We start from the raw sequence: 18,829 nt of genomic DNA on the forward strand, positions 1-18,829 counted from the left end.
CAAACACAATGCGAGCGAGACACGTTAGGCGGGAGGCTGGGCTTTAAAAGCAGGCTCAGGATTTCAAGCCTATGGAACTGGAGAGGGCTGAAAAAGAAATAAAAGGGCACCGGCTGCTCCCACGGCATAAACAGGCTGAGGCAAGTAAGTCGTCTGCTGCATTACTCCTGCTGCCAGAAGATCCTCTTCCCTAGCTGAAGGGCTGATATTAAAGGTAAGAGATAAAAATAAAAAGCTTTTAGCTAGTGGCTCTGCTGGAAGGCAGATTCACTGAAAGGCGGCAGCAGCAGCAGGGTGAGCTACACAGGCAAAAGCAGCCGCGCCTCCCTGGAGTATTTTTAATTGCCTCCCATAACATTTGAAAGCCTACAGGTTTTCCAGCAGGAACTGCTGAAAGGCTTTCAGAGCAAACTGCTGGGACAAGAGTCCAGACCGTTCTAGGCAGCTCCTTTGAGAAGATTTAAAACAAACCAAACCAAACCCCGAGCTAAATAAAAACCAACCCCTTTGTAAATCTGTTTAGAAAGATATTTCATTTTTATGGCCAGCTTTGCTTTGCAGCTTTCCTAGTCTTACCCAGTGCTCTCCCGATTGCCGGCTCCCCCCCCTCTCCTCCCCGCTCGCGTTTTTTAATTGGAAGGACAAACAATTACAGCCGGGCGCAGGAAAGCCCGGGATGGAACCGGCCTTCTCCCCCGGCTCGTTACCAGCCCCGGCGCGGAGGCGCGGGCACGCTCCCGCCGGCTGCCCCTTGGAGGACCGTCCTGCAGCGGCCGCTTGTGCGCGGGGCGAGGCGCGGGCAGGGCGCGCAGCCCCGCGAGAGGGACCCGGCGGGGACCCGGGCGCGGGGCGGGCTCTGCTCTAATACCACTCCCCTGCCCAATGGGAAGCGCTTCCTACCGAGACCCCCAAGGGTTCCCCCTGCCCAGACATTGGGCCCGTTCTTGTGTCCCGCTTCCCGAGACGCGATGGCCGCAGCGTTCGGCGGTTTGGTTTCCTCGCCGAACAAAGGGAGGCAGGCAACTGCCCGTCGCTTTAGGTTTTAAAGATGAACGGGTAAACTTCTAGAAAGTCGAGCGCGCAGATCTTCCGCGTGGGACTAACTCGGCGGGCGTTGCACGCACCCGAGGAGGGTAGATGTGGGCTGTCAGGGAGAAAGCGGGCTAAAATCTGCTGAGCCGTGGGCATGATCTCAGCCCCGGCTGCTCTGCCGCGGTAAGTTTCTATTTCCTTACTTTCTAACTCTGCAGAAAAGCATCCAGGTTTCATGTCAGCTCTGAAAAGAAGAAAAGGATCTTAGTGTTTTCGGAAATCTGACGGCTCAGACAAATCGGTGGGATAAAACCAGCCGGGGACGGGCTGGAGCTGTACGTTTCAATGGAGATTAACAGTGTTTTTTCTATACAGGCAGATCTCATTCCTCTTACTTGAGCTATGCTATGGTTGGGATGGGAGAGGCAAATGTTTCTGTTTAAAGTGAGAGAGATGATCTCCGAGGTTTCGGAGAGTAATTGCTATGTGAGCTACTCCTCCAAACTGTTGCAGTGGACATCGTTATAACTCACATCGTAATTCTCACTGTGGCACTGCGGATGACGTGTTCAGGACTTTTCTATCGCTGTTGTTTGTTTCAGATTTGTGAGAAATATCCCTCACTTAGGGCTTCTGTTTTTGTACTTAAAGTCAGTACCATAAAGGCACTTTAATATAAGCTTCAGAAAGGGTTGTATATAAACGTGGCATAAACGTAGACTTCCAGCTTACGGTGAGGCATGCTTTCAGCTTCATGTAATGCGAGATCTAGTTCCTACGAACGATATTAAAAATTAGGAAATAAGTTATATATTTTGTACTGTAAAACTTCAGATTTTTATTTATCACTTTGGCTTTCATTTATGACTAAAATCTAGTCCTTTTAAGCTCAGTGGCAAAATTCCATGAGGAAAATTCAGATACAGCTTTAAGCAGATAGAAAAACTGGTGTCAGAAGTAAAACGAATGATGAACAACATACTTAATCTAAAGATGCAGCGGTTTGGAGGAAATAGGACGTAATGCAATATTAGCCCACTGCAGAAGAATTTGCAAGAAAAGTTTGAGGTTTTTTACTGATACTCCTTAATCTTTGTTTGAGAGGAGACAATTGTCTGTCTTTGTATTGCTCCCCTACATGCACAGAACAGTAAATCCCAGAGGATGGGAAGTGCAAAGTTCACAGGTCTGTGATAAGGATGTTCCCCCCCTTGTAGCACTTTTCCTTCTTCTTTCCCTTACTAGCATTCTGGAAGCCAAAATAAAACAGGCAGGAAACTAAACTTGCTACTTTAGGGGGTTCAAAGCCTCTGAATTTTAAAAGAAAGTCCTGAAAAACATGGGAGGGAGGAAGGGAGGGGGAGGCTGAGTGTACATTTCACTCTAATCCTTTGAGACTAAAAATGAGACTCCTCCTTAGCTGGGGTTAGGTCAATTAATAAAAATCAGTGTCTTTCAAACTCTGGAGTTTGGGGCTCAGCTCGTACACAGACAGACAAACAGAACTAGTGCCTGAACACAACAACCCATTCACTTCCATTCAGAGTACTGTAATGAGACAAAAAACCTGAAAACCTGCGCCTCCCACTTTTCTGAGAAGCAGCAATTGAAATGTTCGCTGTGCCAGAGAGAGGATGCCCTCCCAGCTGTAAGATGGTTGCCCTTCTCCAGCCTGTGACCTCATGGCTGGAGCACAAAAGCAGGAATTAAGGCAATTTTACCCAAACCTTGAGCCAGATCCTGGGGAAAGGGTGCACTGTAGGAGGGTACGTTACCGCTGGAGCAGAGGGTGAGAGAAGATGCTCCCTGGGGAGAGCAGTACATGGCAAAATGATTTGGGACTCGGTTACCGTGGCACTGCCTTGGCGCTTACAGCGGGGCTGCTCGCAGCCATCTGTATTTATGCCAATGTTTGTGATGCATCTGTGCAGGCTGCAGCTAACTCTGGCTGAAGCATACTTGAGTGTTGGGGCTGTGTTTACCGATGGCTGAGTCTTGCTGGCCAGGTGTACACAGATGACAGGGTGGTCCCAGCCTGAGGGCTCTTGCAGTGCTCCAGGATCACAAATGAGATGCTGGTGAGCCGTCCTGTCCGCAGGCTGGAGGGAGTGAGGATGGCTCCTGGAGCACACATCCCGCCTCAGTAGGTCTTTCCAGGTCAAGCGTGCGTGCAGAGACTCACTCTGCTCCTTCACACATTGCTCCTCCTCCGTAAATAAGGATCCAATTTAGTCTCAGGGAAGGGATCCACCAGCTTTCACAAAAGGCAAATTCTCTCCTTGAAAAGAGGAGCTCTTTATTGAGAACAGACAGTGGCTCTGCAAGACTTCTTCCAATGCACCATCTTCTCAGTCCAGTCCCATTAAAGGGGGGAAAGTCGCACTTCAAGTCTTGCACTGCTTTGGAGCCAAACTAGCCTTAGCTGACCCCAGCGGAGGGAAGTTTTCTGTATTATTTGTAACGGTTTAGTTCGGTTTTGTAGAAAAAGGAAAGTCTCTTTATCTTGGCAAGTGAAATTGAGGGCGATTCATCAGTCCCTAGGCACCAAGACAAAGGTGCATGCTAGCAAGAGAGTGATTGTTTTCTCTGTACATAACATGATCTCATAATATTTCGAGTCTTTATTATGCCTGTAAATAGACAGCCCCAACAGAAGCTCTTATTTTCATCTAGCAATATTCCCATTATAATTTCTTGAACCTGCAGATAACGCACCGTCTTGTGCCCCAGCATGCATTTGCTTTGACATGACAAATGGAAACGACCCCATTTAGCAGTAAAAGCAGCATCCCTTATACAATGCCGACATGTCGTTTCCTTTCTCTCATCTCATTATTAGAAATCTGATTTCAAAGCAGCTTCACTACAGAAACATCACTGGGTGGCTGAGATTTGATATTTTTGCAAGGCAAAGTAATCATTAGTGCAAATTTGCCCTCTGTATTTCTTACTGAAAAATAGAGTAGCTATGTGCTGTGCTTCCTCACACATCTTTTAATTATACACCGCTGAATACTTCTCAAGACCTTAATGTTTTTCCCGCGAGGGAGATGACGTGAAAACCCCAGTCATGCCTCCAAATCAGCAAACATTTCTTGCTGAGAAAGGCGCACCAAGGAGATCGGGGGGTTGGAGGCTCCATCCCTCTGAAGGCCAGCAGCTCTGGGAGGGGACCACGGATCTCCAGAGCTCAGAGGCCAGACCGCTGGAGCAAACGAAACTAAGGCTGACGACACCCACCCAGTCCACACTGCTGTCAGAAGAGAGTTCTCAAACCTTCCCCTTTTCCCCCAGAATAAAGCAATTTGAGAGAACAAAGCCCTTATTTACCAAATCCTTCCAGTAAATAAATGCAGGGTACAGATCCTTCAAGGTGCTGATCACCAGAGCAGAGCACGGATTGCCTTCCATGCTGCTGGAGGTCTGCGCTCAGCACCCGCAAAGAAGCCAGCCGTGCCTCCTTGCAGCCAGTTTAGCTTGCAAGAGCTGAAATAGGCGTTTGTGCTGTGATGCTGGTGGCCGGATGGAAGCTTGTTGATGTTAATGTAGGCAAGGGGAAAAAAATAGCCTATAATTTTGGGGTAAACAGAGGTGAAAGTTCAGCTCTCCTGCTTCAGCAAAGGGACTGCAGAGGAACCAGCCCAGAGCCACAGCTCTGGGTGAGAGCGGTCAGATGAGGCTCGGGTGAAAGGAGGGCTTCATGTGGCTGCAGGCACCTCGCGAGGAGCCGAGTAAAGGCAACAAGGAGCCAAAAAGTCAAGCAATCACCAAGGAACCACTGGCAATTGCGTCAGAGAAAGCAAAGAAGGGAACCTTTTGGGCAGGACGCTGACTGGAAAGCATTCTGGAACCATAAGCAAATAAACCGAGTCCTGTTGTTGGATTCCCCAGTGGTTCAAGGAAACAGGACTCTTATTTTTTAGATTTTTTTTTTCTTAACCACACTTTGTAAATAAACAGGGCTACATCAAAGACACAGCTACCTCCATCACCAACTTCTACTCCTGAGTGAAAACAACCTGTAAATCTTCAAGTGTTGGGTCAGAGTAACTCTGCTTTTCATCAGTTCATCAGGTTTTTTCTTTGCATCTGAATCTTCTCTTATCGGGATCTCTACTGAATCTAGCAATGCTACTATAAAGCAATCTCCCCTTAGTGAGAGACTAAGCATTCCTACAGTCCTCCATCATCAGATGGAGGTTCCTTTGCAAGCAAAAAAGTCCCTTTTACAAGAGTGAAAGAATACAAACTTTGCCGGGAAGTTTGGGGTAAATTCCATCATTTCTGGGCCGTGGGCCAGACCCTCTGAAGGCAGTAGTGGGTGGGGAAGGCCGAAGCGCATCAAGGGTTAAAGGGGTGATGTAAATGGAGAGAGACATTCTCAGTGAAAACAAAAAGAGAGTCATGCCCTGAGGATCAGTGTCTGAATATGGGGTAAGTCAGTCCACCATTCTCTTCAGAAGGAAACATTTTAATTAGCTCAATACAAAACAGATACAGCACAGAGAAGTCACCATGAGCAGGAAATGCTTTGTAAGTCTCAAAGGACAGTTAGGAGACAACGGCAGGGCTGACCAATTAAAAAAAAAAAGGAAAGGAAAAAAAAAGGAGAGTGCGTTTAGAGTTAGGTCCGATAGGCTCAGGTTTCCACTTCCCCACTCCGTCTTGGAGAAGAATTACATTGGGGTCCTGCTGCCATTCGTTCGCTGACTTCCAGGGAACAGAAAGTAGCTGTTGAACTTGGAGGCTCTGTGAGGTTCCTGGAGAGCCAAAGCCATCCCAGCAAGGGAGGGAAGGAGCGACCAGCACGCTCCCACCTAATCCCAGCAGGTCCCAGGGACCGCTCGTGGTGGCTGAGCAAAGGGAAACACCCCACAGGCTCCTGCATTTGTTTTTCTTCTATCCAAGAAGATTTGTAAAGCAGACAGTGAAACCCAATTCACTGAAACCATCACGAAGTAACTCACGATTTCACCTTCCCGCAGGTGAGGGCCAGGGCAAATGCGGGGGAATGAAGGTACTGATGGCATTGAAGATCCTTCCACAATAAGTGTCAAAGCCATGAATAAGAGCCTTCCTGCCTGTCTTTTATGCTAATCGTCAGAAAATGTCCCCCTTTTGCCCAGCACACCAGCTAGGCATTCACTCTGATAAAACACAGGGAAGAATGGCTCTTTGAAGCTACAGAAACCTTTGCTAGACTTCAAAGTCACACTTCTGTCTACTTCTTTCCTACTGTTCTCAAATACATCACTTAGGATTAGTAAATGAAAGAGATTAAAGCATTTCTACTTTCCATTGCTTCATATAGTCAATAGTGCTTTGTTTATAGGCAGCTGCTTTGTTTCCCACTGTCTAATCCCACCCTTTCTCCTGCTCCTACCACACCAGGGAAGAAACATAGGCGAAGGAGACTCTGAAACTGCAAAAAGCTCTGGGGAGGATGGAGAACTCACAGCAACTCAGCAAGCTGGTCGGTTTAAAAGCCAAGCCCAAACTTGGTATCCCACCATCTCCCACCCCCAGCCGTTTCCCAGCAGCAGCAGCCGGGCCCAGCAGCCACCTGCTGTCGCAGATACAGCTTTCTGTAAGCCCTCGCTGCTGGCCCTGGGAAAATGGAGCCAGCATCGCTGTGCAACCCCGTTACTGCCCCATCAGCCTCGAAAAGGGAAAAGCCAGCTACCAGATTCCCCCCAAACCAGAGGTTTGTTCTCATAACTGCTTTCAGTTAATGCTCTCAAAGGCCTTGGCAACCAAAAAGAACTTCTACTGAAAAGGGAAAGTAAGCGGAGATCCCGTTGCACGGCACTGCAAGAGCGGCAAGGCAGTAGAGAACTTGGTGGTGAGACGGTTTTTGTTGCATTTTCCATTGCTGCTTCGCTTTCTTTGAATTCACATTTTGTGGTTTTCAAGTGAACGTGTGTAAGCCTTTAGAAATGATAGTTTGGTGGTGTTACAATTCCTCACTAGCACTGCCATAGAAACGTCAGAAATCTTTTCAGGTGGAAAAAGTTTCTTGTTTATCTATTAATTTCGTATTCAAACAGTTGTAGTGTATCTCACCTTACCTGCAGTACTTAGTCTGGAAGAATCCTATAGCCTTATGCAGAATTATCATCTATGCAAAATTCTTAAAAAAAACCAACAAACAACTCCCCCCCCACAACCTTTTACTGAGCCTTCTGCATACTTAAAGTGAAATGAAGGTGGGAAATAAAAACCAAGATGTTGAAGAAATGAGAGAGTTTGTAGTTGTAAAGCCGTAACCCTGGGCTCGGTGGTGGGAGTGAGTTACACATCACACGACCATCGAACCAACTGCGTGAGTAAGAGGGAAGTGAAAACCCTCTAATGAATGTAGTTCTTGTCAGAGAAGGCATAAAGCGCATGCTGTGCCCAAGGAAAATACTTATTTATTTCCAAGGTCAGGGTCTGAGACCGTACCAAAACACAACAAGTGCTGCCATAACCTAGAGACATTTCTGCACAGAGCCCAGACAAACCCAGGATCTCCACCTTTTGATCCATCAGTTTTTGGCTTCTGTACCTATAAAACCTTTGTCTCACAAGATTTAGAGTTAACCTGAGCACATACAGTGATAACCTAGAAAGAGATCCTTCAGATTTGAAAGGTTTTCACATTCGGTCTGTATCAGACCTCACAAGAAAAGGCTTTACGGTGTTTAGTTACTTAAATGAATGCACACAGGACGTCCTACGTATTCAGGCTGATAGTTACATTCGTCTTACAACCCGTATGAGAAAAAGAAAATGTGAAGATGCAAAAATGTCAGTCCCAAACTTCACACTGGTTTTTGTGACCTCAATTTGATGGCCTTGTGGAGAATGGGATGGATATGAAGCGGAAAGAATGGGCTAAATGGATTTACAGATTCTGATTTTAAAGCGTGCTTTTTACCTGCAGCAATTTTCTGTACTAACAAATGGTTGATCTGAATTAAGCTGCAAGCCATCTCTTGTGAAGATTTCTTGGGGTGCCAGGAGGAGGAAATAAAAGAATTGTAAACAGGATACTCGTGCACCGTAGGAAGTAGTATGTAGAGGTTTTCCTTTCTTTTCAGTACATGGAAGACGGGGGATATCTCTACAATAAAAGGCAAAGGGGAGCAAACCCTGTCAGCTGCTCTGCTGAACCCCACGCTTCATAACTCTGAGAATAACAGGGATATGTGAGTGAGCGACAGCTGCTGCAGGTTCCATCCCCGCTACGAGAGAGAATATTCTCGACAGTACCCCATGAAACAGGCTGTATATTGTTACAGTACCGCTTCCGACAACAGCCAGATACAGTACAGCCTCCCCTCGTGTACTGCCCCCCGGTTTAGATACAGGATTTAAAGTTTTGGCCTGCCTGAAATACAGAACGGTAACGTGCTTTTCTTTATAGTCACTTAACTCAGCATTTTAAAATGTATTGCCAGGATTTTTTCCCCCAGCGAAGGCCTAGCAGTGGTGAACGTGGTGTGCCTGAAGGGCATCCTACTGCTTTAATCCTTAGTAGAAAGGAAGGAAAGTGAATTTTACATTCAGAGAACTAAACCTGTAGACTCACGCTGCAGAACTTAAAGCTCGTGGCTGAGTTTCAAAGCAACCTGTCAGCTTGTTTAAACACCTCACTGTTAGACAGGTAAACAACACAGGCCTATATTTTAAAGACCATAACTTAGCTAGACAACTGCTGGCAGGCAACTCCCATAGACTTATACACCAGAAAAACTGGTATTTGACCTTATGGCTGTCTGATGCAGAGCAGGGAAGACAAAGAACCAAGCGATCGAGCATCTTTTCTCCCGTGTAACGAGTATCTGGGTCAGGCTGCTGGCAACGGCCATGCGTGTCTGTAGTAAAGGTAAGCGTTTCAAAGCCACCTTTCAAACCTGCTGCGTCAGGCTGTGTTTTGAGGAGCAGCCAAAATCCTGGACTGTGTGCACAGATTGGAAAGTGGGGTTTCCATCGACCTCCCAGGCACATGGCTGTGGAAGGTTTCAAAGGACACCCAATCCCTCTCAGACCTCCCCAGTTAGGACCCAGACACGAAACCTGGACCAGGAGAGTCTGGCTTTTACACACAGCAGAAGGAAAAGGTCTGCTTATGGAGGTTACGTTTCAGTATAAACAAAAATTGCTCCTGATGGAGATAACATGCAGTCTCTCTCTTTACTGAAAGGGAGCTACAAGCCAAGAATTCAATGCATTAGGCTGAGGTTTAAGCAAAGAGGCACAGCTATTCCTGTTGGAGCTCATGTGCACTTTTGAATCCAGCTAAGTTCTCACTTAAATGCATCTCAACTTGTAGGTGAGACGCCGCTTATTTGGATTACTATGTATTCAGAGAAAGCACACCTTTGAGATTTTACTACTATCCTTTTTATAAGTTTAAATGCTCAGTATCTTCTTTAGGTCATTTCACAATAAAGCTCATTTAGCCACGAATTTAGTAGAAAAAACACCAAGATGAGCGCAAAAGCACAAAGGGGCACAAGGAACATTTGCTTCCCTACGCAGCCCACTCCCTGCCCCGTCTGTCTGTCCCCAAAGCCCCGTACAGTTTGCATTACGAAGCGTCTGCTTACACGTGCTATAGAGAAAGCCCCAACTTGGGCTTAGTCTCCTCTGCCATTGCCACACAATCAAGAGCCAGCAGATGAGGGCGTATCTGCGTCTGGTCTGAACATTTGCTAATACAGGATGTCATCGCAAATGTGTAACTCAAAATGCAACTAAGATGAAGGAAGAATTTACTAAATTGAGTGAAAAGCGGGTACCAAAGCCACCTACGGAAAGCACAGGCAATTCTGGTAGTTCAAGGTATGCACAGCAAACTCAGCCAGAACAGCAAACCAGCACAAAGCACCCCTTCACTGCCCCAGTCCTGACACTGGCCCGGCCAGCAGAGAGCACGAACCTTCTCCAACAGGAGACACCTAATAGGTCCAAGTCACCTCTTTGAATGTCAAAAGGTTCAGGTAATTTGAAAGTCATCCTTCTGAGAAACGAGGTCTGGGGATCCTCCCTTCCTGCTATTTTGCTTTACATCCAACCAATCTCTAAGGTGCAAAGGCAAGGTGCTGCCTGTTCTCTGGGTCAAAGCGCTGGTTTTTGTAAAGCCTGCAGCTGTCCAGGCGCTCCCAGGTGAGGGCAGAGCTTGCTCCTTCCATCTGGCAAAGCCTTGAAATTGGCTTTTACTTGACCAAGTATTTGGATATAATTTGGATTACAGCCTATTACACCTTTCTCAACACTTGACCTGTTACCGGCCGACTCACTGACAGCCTCCGTGTAAGAACAACTGTCAGCACGTGCTTTTCCAGTAGGAAAAGGTATGGAAAGCATTTGATTTTGATCCATTTGCATCCCAAATTATCTTGATTCCATGCTTTATTGCCCAGTTTGTTTGTTTATCTGTTGCCATTTCAACCTTTAACACGCGCTCGCTCAGTTACATATTTGGTGTTGGAGCTGTGTTGTCAGAGGATCACTTTCTGGAAAGGATCCTACTCTTCACAAGGGTTTCGTCTCTCTAAATTGCTCCGTAGTTGTAGCTACTAAGATATTTCTTAGATTACAAGCTTTGCTTTGTAACTGGTTTGCTGTATTTTACAAGGCAAAGGTCTTTCCCTTAGTTATCCAACTTTGCTCCACATTTCCAAGATGTTCCGACTGCCCTGCCCACGTTCCAACGCGTGAACCCTTCTCACTCCAACGAGGGAGACTTGCCAACTGCTTATCCTCACAGGCCTTAAAAACGGTACTTAGGATAGCAACGAGAACACACCGAGACAATTCAGAAAGCACTGATTTCCAACAAACAGCATGCTCCCTTCAACTCTACGTTTCTCTAAAGCTTGCTGAATTGGGACAAAGTCTTATGAAAGTGTAAGATTCCCCAGATTCCGTGTTCTGAACCTTGACAAACAGTAGACATGAAATGAAGCTGTCAGAACAACTTAGAGGAGTCCTTTTGGCAGAACATTTTACATTTGCAAATAAAAAATAAAATCCTTTTGAAAGTTGTACCATTTTTGCAGAAATTTTTAAGGGGAAAAAAAGCGCAACATTTTCCAAAAGGGGCAAGCATAACTTTGGAAAGTAGTTTTGAAAAACATTTCTGAAATATAACACCTCAGTTTTCCCTTTTGAAAAACATGTGTAAGGATGCTCCTATTTTCAAGTAGAAAAAAGGCAAAGCGGTACTTTGTCAATACAAGGTTTGGGGTTTTTAAATACTTCTGCATCAAGAAAGGTTGAAAAAAACATAGAACTTCCATTTCTGCACAGTTAAAAGCAAACACTAAAACTTTCAACTTCCTTCTCGTCTTGTTACAAGTTTAGGTGAATATTGCAGCCCGCCTGATTGCGTACCTGGGCAATATCGCGGGCCCATGATTTCTTTCCAAACACACCGGGCCAATTCCATCTCAAATTTTTTTTAAAATTAAATCCTTTCCAAATGGAAAGTTGGAATTAGCGACCACCTTCCACCAGGAGGATGAGGGAGTGATGCGGGAAGGAAAGGCAAGGCCGAGTACGGTAACTGCTGTGTTCGGCTTTGAAAAATCCCAATAATAGTGGAATTTATAAAGACTACCTTGCAAGCTAATCACTGGTCTTGTTTGCCCATCCATTCATTTGGAAAGGAAAGAGTACCTGTTCTCTTGCACAGCCGCTTTAGGTGCCAGCAAGACTGATGGCCTCTCTTTCTCTCTCCTCTAGGATGAAAGGATTCAAGATGGAGATGTGGTAGCAAGGCGTCAAGCAACCTTCCTGGAATGTGTTTCTTCAGGAAGAAAAGAGATCGCTGCCTTATTTTATGGATGTCACTGAAGTAGACTTTGAGGTTCTTTGGAAGCTCGTCACAAACTTGGCATGGGAAACCACAGCAACAATCATACCTGTTTGACAGATGATTCCTTTAAGTACAACTTGTATGGAGCCGTGTACAGCGTGGTCTTCATCCTTGGTTTGATTACTAACTGCGCCTCCCTCTTTGTTTTCTGCTTTCGGATGAAAATGCGAAGCGAAACAGCCATTTTCATGACAAACCTGGCCGTTTCAGATTTGCTTTTTGTGTTCACTTTGCCATTTAAAATTTTTTATAATTTCAACAGGCATTGGCCTTTCGGAGATAGCCTGTGCAAGATTTCTGGTACAGCATTTCTCACTAACATCTACGGGAGCATGCTGTTCCTCACCTGCATTAGCGTCGACCGTTTCCTGGCTATCGTCTATCCCTTCCGATCTCGCACCATTAGGACCAGGAGAAATTCTGCCATAGTCTGCGCTGGTGTTTGGATACTGGTCCTCAGCGGTGGAATTTCAGCGTCATTGTTCTCCACAACCAACGTTTCCAACACCAGCACAACCTGTTTCGAAGGTTTTTCCAAAAGTATCTGGAAAACCTATCTGTCCAAGATCACTATATTTATTGAAGTGGTAGGATTCATAATTCCTTTGCTACTCAACCTTACATGCTCCTCTTTAGTTCTCAGGACTCTCCGGAAACCTGCCACCTTGTCTCAGATCGGGACAAACAAAGAGAAAGTGTTGAAAATGATCATTGTGCACGTGGCCATTTTTGTCGTGTGCTTTGTGCCTTACAATTCCATACTCTTCTTGTACGCGCTTGTGCGGTCCCAAGCGATAGCAAATTGCTCCTTGGAGAGGTTTGCGAGGACAATGTACCCAATCACATTGTGCATCGCAACGATGAACTGCTGCTTTGACCCGTTCATCTATTACTTTACATCAGAATCCTTCCAGAAGTCTTTCAACATAAAACCCCAGATAAAAATGGATTCTTTTTTCAAGACTGAGACACCTCTAACAAAGACCGCACTACCAGCACCGCAGGACGAAATAACTGACCAGGCTGTTACAAATGGAGGAGACCCAACATCTGAATCGCATTTTTAGTGGGATGTTTACACATGCAGTTATCCTCCATTAACTTTCAATTAATACCACGTGTGAAATAGTTGTTCCAGAATATGTGGGTTCACCCCTGGTGTTAATGAAGAAAAGTTGCTGGGGGATAACTACGTAGGTGACAAATCCTTATACTGGGTTGGTGCCTTCAGATGCAACAGGCGCGCATGAAATATAGAAATCCCGATGGAGATTACAAATGGGTGACAACGTATGTACCAACCAAGGAGGGAACAGAACAGCTTCTTTACTCAGAAGATGCCAACATTTGGCATTTTGCCCCCCCAGCAGTTGACATTGAATCAGTTGGGAAATAGAAAATTTAATTTTCTTAGCGATACCTGCCAATATTTCATGCCTCTGGAGATGCAGCATCATGCGTTAACTCAGTAACTTCACACAATATGTACATTTGCTTAAAAAGGCATAATAAAAGCTTTTGGATTTCCTTATTTCACTGCAAGAGTGTACATCCTGGTTTTACTAGATAAAGGTATGCTGAATTTATTGTATGGAGGTTTTTGAAGTGTAAATAATTGTTTTGAAAGCAGGCAAAACAGGTGCTTTGAAGAGAAAAATAAGAATAATTCTTAATGCAATTTTGAAATAAGCTTCATTTTTTTTTGTCAGATTAAGCAGTCTTTTTATTTATTTGAAATGCCACCTCTAGGGAAAAGTAAAGAGCTCATTCCTGTTCTGTTGTACCCGGGCTTTTGTGTCCCAGGAGATTATATGTGACTATTTCTGGTAAGAGCTAGACTGTAAAGTCAGCTGAAAGGAAGGGCCTGAAACGCCAGGGTTCTTGCATGGGCAAATCTCTTATATGGAAATTGAGTGCAGCTGAAGGGCTGAAGAACCCCAGCGTGCTGATCCTACCCAAGGCTGTTTGGATACAGACAGTTGCTGTCAGAGCATCCAATTAAGAGATCGTGTAAGTGATTGCTTGCTGGTTTTTGCTATACAGACAACTCATTGAACTAGAGGGTCTCAAAGTAACTCCAAAAGAAAAGTAAAACAAGTCAGCCACAGTCTTTTCTTAGTCGGTTACAGCAATGTTTTCAGGTTTTTCAACTAATTTGTTATATATTCTGCATTTCCTTCAATAGAGTATATAAATATATGGAAAATTAACTATTTGCATGTCACTGCATTTTACTAGATGTTCATTTCTCCAGCCATTGCGTCATATTTGAAGCTATACTGACCTTAACGGGCTGATTCATTCTTAAGTGTAAGATATATAAGTGAGAAAAACAATTTACCTTGAAAAAGCATGAGGTTACGACTTGTTAGATCAGTAATCTACATTTTCCACAGTACAGCATAAAGCTACTTCTAGGACTATGTTGCCAAAAAAAAGACAGACAAAATATTAATTGAATGGATGTTTTCCACTCAACTACTTATCTTAAGTCTCTCACCTCAAGCCTTATGAGATACTGAGAGCTACACACCAAACATGATTACTGCTTAAAGCAATCAGAGGTTTTTTTAAAGTGTAAGGAGAACTCAGCTGCAAAAAATGTCACGCTTTGAAGGGAAAATTTATTTAGCACTACGTTCACTTTGAATAAAAAAAAGGTTAGTTGCTTACCGAGGCTAAGGCAGACACTAGAGATCATTCTGTTTTAGCCCTGAAATGAGTGTTGCTTATCTAGTGCCCTGGCTTTTGGGTCTTACAGCAGAAAAGTATGTGATCAACTCATTATATGCAGGGAGTATGAGACCAGCCAAACTATTGTATCTCAGCTTTAAGTCACAGCCATATTTACTAGAAACTCGCACACAAGACCGGCTTGGGAGGTTTTTGCTGTATATCAAACCCGCAGACAACACCGCTTTGAGCAGAAATGAAACGTGAAAACAAGGACAGATCATTCAGACTGGTTGGTGGAATGAGATAGATGTGGCAGGACAAGGGCACAGTCAGTTCCAGTGGATTTGTCAGCGGCTGCGAAAAGGTCACCTCAACCAGAAGCAACGAGCGGTGTTTTCAGAAGCATCAGTATTTGCCATTTAACCGTAGGCAAAGTGAAAGCCAGTGCCATGCCTCTCTCCTCCCCGTGCAGGCCTGAACCAAACTGTTCAGAGGGCTTTTTAAAATTCTGATTTCCTTTGGCTGATGAGCCTGTTTCAACACTTGCCATAAAGTGTCTATATTTCAGAGAAGCCGTTTCCATAACTTCAGATCAAAATGCAAAGCGAGCCAAGAGGGATTTTACAGGCTTCGGAACAGGCAGGGGTTTCTGTATGCAGCAAACCATCCTTCACACTGCAGCGCTGTCAAGGGAAGGACAGAGGGTTGTGAAACCATCACCGACTCCGGCACATCCTATGCTGCGCGACAGAAGCGGGGCACCCCGATTCCCCTGCCCCACCGTTAACTGGCCTTTAAAAGTTGTACTTAATGAGACAAGTGCTCTTTTTAGGGATGGGAGATAAAAGGAATGAGAGTGGGAAGGATTCACTAAAAAACTGAGGGTGCATTTCAAACCCTCGCCCTATCTGCAAGAAAAATATATGGTACATGAGTAAGTGCTCTTCTCTGAGGCAAAACCCCTTATTGTTTCAGTTTTACAAAGAGAGATGAGAAACTTGCTTACATGCCAGCTTGCTCTCAATGGGCAACACGTAACTGTCAGCTTGTAAATCTTATTTTAAAGCTGTGTCTTTCCGCTTGCAAGCAAGAAGCGGAAAGATGAGATTCCCGAGTTACGTGGGGCTTGGGAGCTTCATGGGACAGGGCTGTTCTCACGTGTGGTGGCTGCTCAGTCGCTCCGGGGTGAGTCAGAGCAGAATTTGGCCCAGCACCTCAGAGCTGACAGCAGAGGAATATCTTGTTTGCAACAATCCTGGAAGACCTTCTGCTGTGCGCTCTGCAGACCTTCCTCTAGTTAAATCCAAGGGAAGAAAAAAAAAAGCTAGCCTAGAAACCACTGTCTAGCCTTCTTAAGGAAATGTTAAAAAAGAAGGGGGAAAGAACTGCGTGTGACTGGACAACCTCCAGGCAGTACATACATAGCTTAACTGTAATCTGAGCATAATGGGTGTCTTTTTCTAAGTGAAACTAGTGCCAATGCTTACAAATTTCTGTTTGCAGTTTTATGGGGCAAGAGCTGTGGTCAATATTCTCACATAAAATGTAATACTATCATCATGTGCCAAAACGCTAACTGAAAAGATTCATTATTTTGTAATTTAATACCTTATAAATTATATGGAGATCATATGTTGATGGACACTCACATCTGGTAGGATAGTTCTTGACTAATCTTTTTTTCTAGGTCAGGTATACCAAGTAAATGCTCTACGGTTTGTGTATAAATAACCAATTATGCATTCAGAGAGAGGAAAAGTCATTTTTCAGATGTTGGTAAAGCCAAGCTGGAAGGAACGATGGTAAAAGAAAAGTGGATTCACAGTTTTTCTGGCTGAGGTGCAGCTGAGTGTTCCTTCTCCCCTGTGTGACAAAGGGCTATTGTCAGCAAATGGCACACACCAGAACTATGAGCTTAAAAGCAAAAAATCAAATTAATTAGAAGTCGATGCCTTTATCTGGCTGAAGCCGAGAGACAGGGCCCAGCGATCCTCTCCGATGCTAAACATAGAGCAACAGTCAAGGGTTTCATTGCTCCCAGCCAGCTCACTTTTCCTATTCCCTAGTCCTCCCCCTACATGGTTCATTCACTATAAGCTCACCGCACGCTTTGCAACTCATTGCCCTGCTGGAAAGCTGAAGCTCTGAAAAGCAACATGAAAAACTTCTCTGCCCAAACTCACCTTTGTATATGCACACCTATGCAAAATGCCATGCCAGTCTGAGATTTCACGGTAGGGGTCAGGACAGGAGGAAGCAGGGCCTTGTACTACAGTCACCATGAAAGCCCCTCCTCTTACGGGAGATTTCTGTTAGTAACACAACAGGCTCTACTTCAGATGAAAGGTGCCCAGTGTTCATGGGACAGCATAAATCTTTACCAGCTTTGCAGAATCAGTGCAAACTACTCAGGCTGAAGTCTCTGAAATGCAAGGGCAAGGAGGCAGCACAGGTCACATGTACAAGTCATGTCCTGGCTCCCTGCGTAAGGAGGATGGAGTTCCTGTGCTGCGTGTGCAAGTACACAGCTGCTCATCAGAGAGCTTCCTAAGCTTGCCCACTGCAGACCTGCTGCACAGAGTCAGCCTCTAGGGCCCTCTAAAAATATCCCCATGAGATTTTTCAGAAGTTCTGTGTGGTGCTGCAAGGGCGATGGAGAGGACTGTCTGCTCTCCCTCCCTGCTCCCTACCTGGCAAAGAACTGCTGCATAACCCAGAGAGGGCTTCCCTCTGACAAACAGCTGGTGAAGGAAAAGGGGACCCATCACACCGATAAGATTAGACAGCACCTCTGATGATCTTCTTGAAGGCCAGTGCCACTAGAGCTCCCCAGTAAGACTCCATGCCATTCCCGGTGGGTGGATTTTCTGTAAAACAGGCAGGAAGTTACCATCTCTGAAATGCTGCCTCAGGACAGGGGCGGCAACAGACAGCAACGGGCCCTGTGAAAGCACATCTACACAGTGCTCTATTTGGAGAAAGCAAAAATAGGAGGCGTGAGGGAACCGAGAGGAGCAGCCGAGGCTGTTTCCAGAGCACACCACCAAGCACTGCTAGGAGATGCTCAAATTATCGTTGACTTGGGCTGCAAAGTCCAAGCAAAAGCGGCAGAGGCATGTGGGCTGGAGGCAGCCCTGCCAGGCTCCCGCACGCTGCCAGCCCCGCTCAGCAGCCGGTGACCACCGAAAGCCAGGCTGCGTCTCGCTGCGCCGGCCGAGCAAACGTAACCCTAAGCACAGGATAACCCCAAAGCTTTGCTGCATCTGAAAGGACAGACTGCAAATGGTTCTTTGGGTAGGATTTAAGAGCAGAAACAAAACAGTCCTCATTTCAGTAAGGAGATTACATTGCTCAGCATTAATTTAAGAAAGAAGCAGAGCTATTCTTCATAAGATTAGAAGTCCAAGCCGTGTTTTCCCCTCTAATGCTGGAAACACTGTAATTTTAACTTCTGAATGCTGACCTCAAGCTTACCCCAGGAGCCCTGTCTGGGTACGAGCCTTGCATTCGCTCTCTGACACACTCCTGAGGGCCAGAGCTCAAATCACCTCCGAGATGCTGTGCTACGGAGGCCTCTTGTTTAGAAAATTAAGTTCGTGGGAGATTCAAGATGATGCACTTAAAGAGCCTAGAAAGTGAGGGAGATCTACTCAAAACATCTTTTTTACTTCCCACAGCAGCGGTCAAAGATCCTTTTCTCTAGGTACCAATTCCAGCTGCTGGAATCTTCTCCGTTTCATGTTTGTTCTGTCAATACCTGGGTACATTAGTGAGGGCTCATTCTGCCCCTTGCTGCGCTTTTTGCTGTAGATGTGAAACGTAGCGAGTTTGCAACAACAGAAGCATGACAGATTGCCAGGCGGAGCCGTAGGGAGAGCCGACGTGGGCAGGTGAAGGGCTGCGCCTGCCGGGCTTCCTCGTGGGGAAAAGGGCTGGCCGAGTTTTGGAGCCTGCTGGGGCAGGGGAAGGTGAGGGCACAAGATGGACGGTCTTAATCTTGTCATTTAACGCAGTGATTTTAACCCCTGTACAATGGACACATTTCACAGCAAGAAGCATAGCACGATTCCTGTTTTTTTCTCTGTGAAAACTGTCACTTCACTTTGAAATAACGTTTAACACTGCTGCCTGTTCTTTGTTTTACTTCTCAAATTTAACTTCCGTGCAAAACCAACAGGACACATGCACCTAACACAGTGGGATGGGCGAGGAGCTGGGTGGTTTCTCTTTAGGCTCACTGTGCATACATTTCCC

At 45.5% G+C, this 18,829-nt stretch overlaps 1 protein-coding gene across 4 annotated transcripts; it reads left to right on the forward strand.

Moving 5' to 3' along the window:
* Positions 1–98: 98 nt before the first annotated feature.
* LPAR4 (lysophosphatidic acid receptor 4) lies at positions 99–13,672 on the forward strand. Of its 4 annotated transcripts, none has more exons than XM_064462835.1 (3): positions 125–214; positions 6,424–6,736; positions 11,767–13,672. In XM_064462835.1, the coding sequence occupies exon 3, from the start codon at positions 11,920–11,922 to the stop codon at positions 12,964–12,966; it is 1,047 nt and encodes a 348-aa protein (XP_064318905.1). In that variant the 5' UTR covers positions 125–214; positions 6,424–6,736; positions 11,767–11,919; the 3' UTR covers positions 12,967–13,672. The 4 variants fall into 4 exon arrangements, with proteins under 4 accessions (XP_064318903.1, XP_064318905.1, XP_064318906.1 ...); XM_064462836.1 differs by lacking the exon at positions 125–214 and adding an exon at positions 794–1,215; XM_064462833.1 differs by lacking the exon at positions 6,424–6,736 and having other exon boundaries at positions 99–214.
* The last annotated feature ends 5,157 nt before the right edge of the window (positions 13,673–18,829 follow it).

Source organism: Phalacrocorax carbo, chromosome 11 (genome assembly GCF_963921805.1).
Source record: "Phalacrocorax carbo chromosome 11, bPhaCar2.1, whole genome shotgun sequence".
In the NCBI taxonomy this organism is placed as follows: Eukaryota; Metazoa; Chordata; class Aves; order Suliformes; family Phalacrocoracidae; genus Phalacrocorax; species Phalacrocorax carbo.

Coding starts and splice junctions, on each gene's coding strand:
- LPAR4 (XM_064462833.1), top strand. CDS start 11,920: ATGGGAAACCACAGCAACAATCATACCTGTTTGACAGATGATTCCTTT.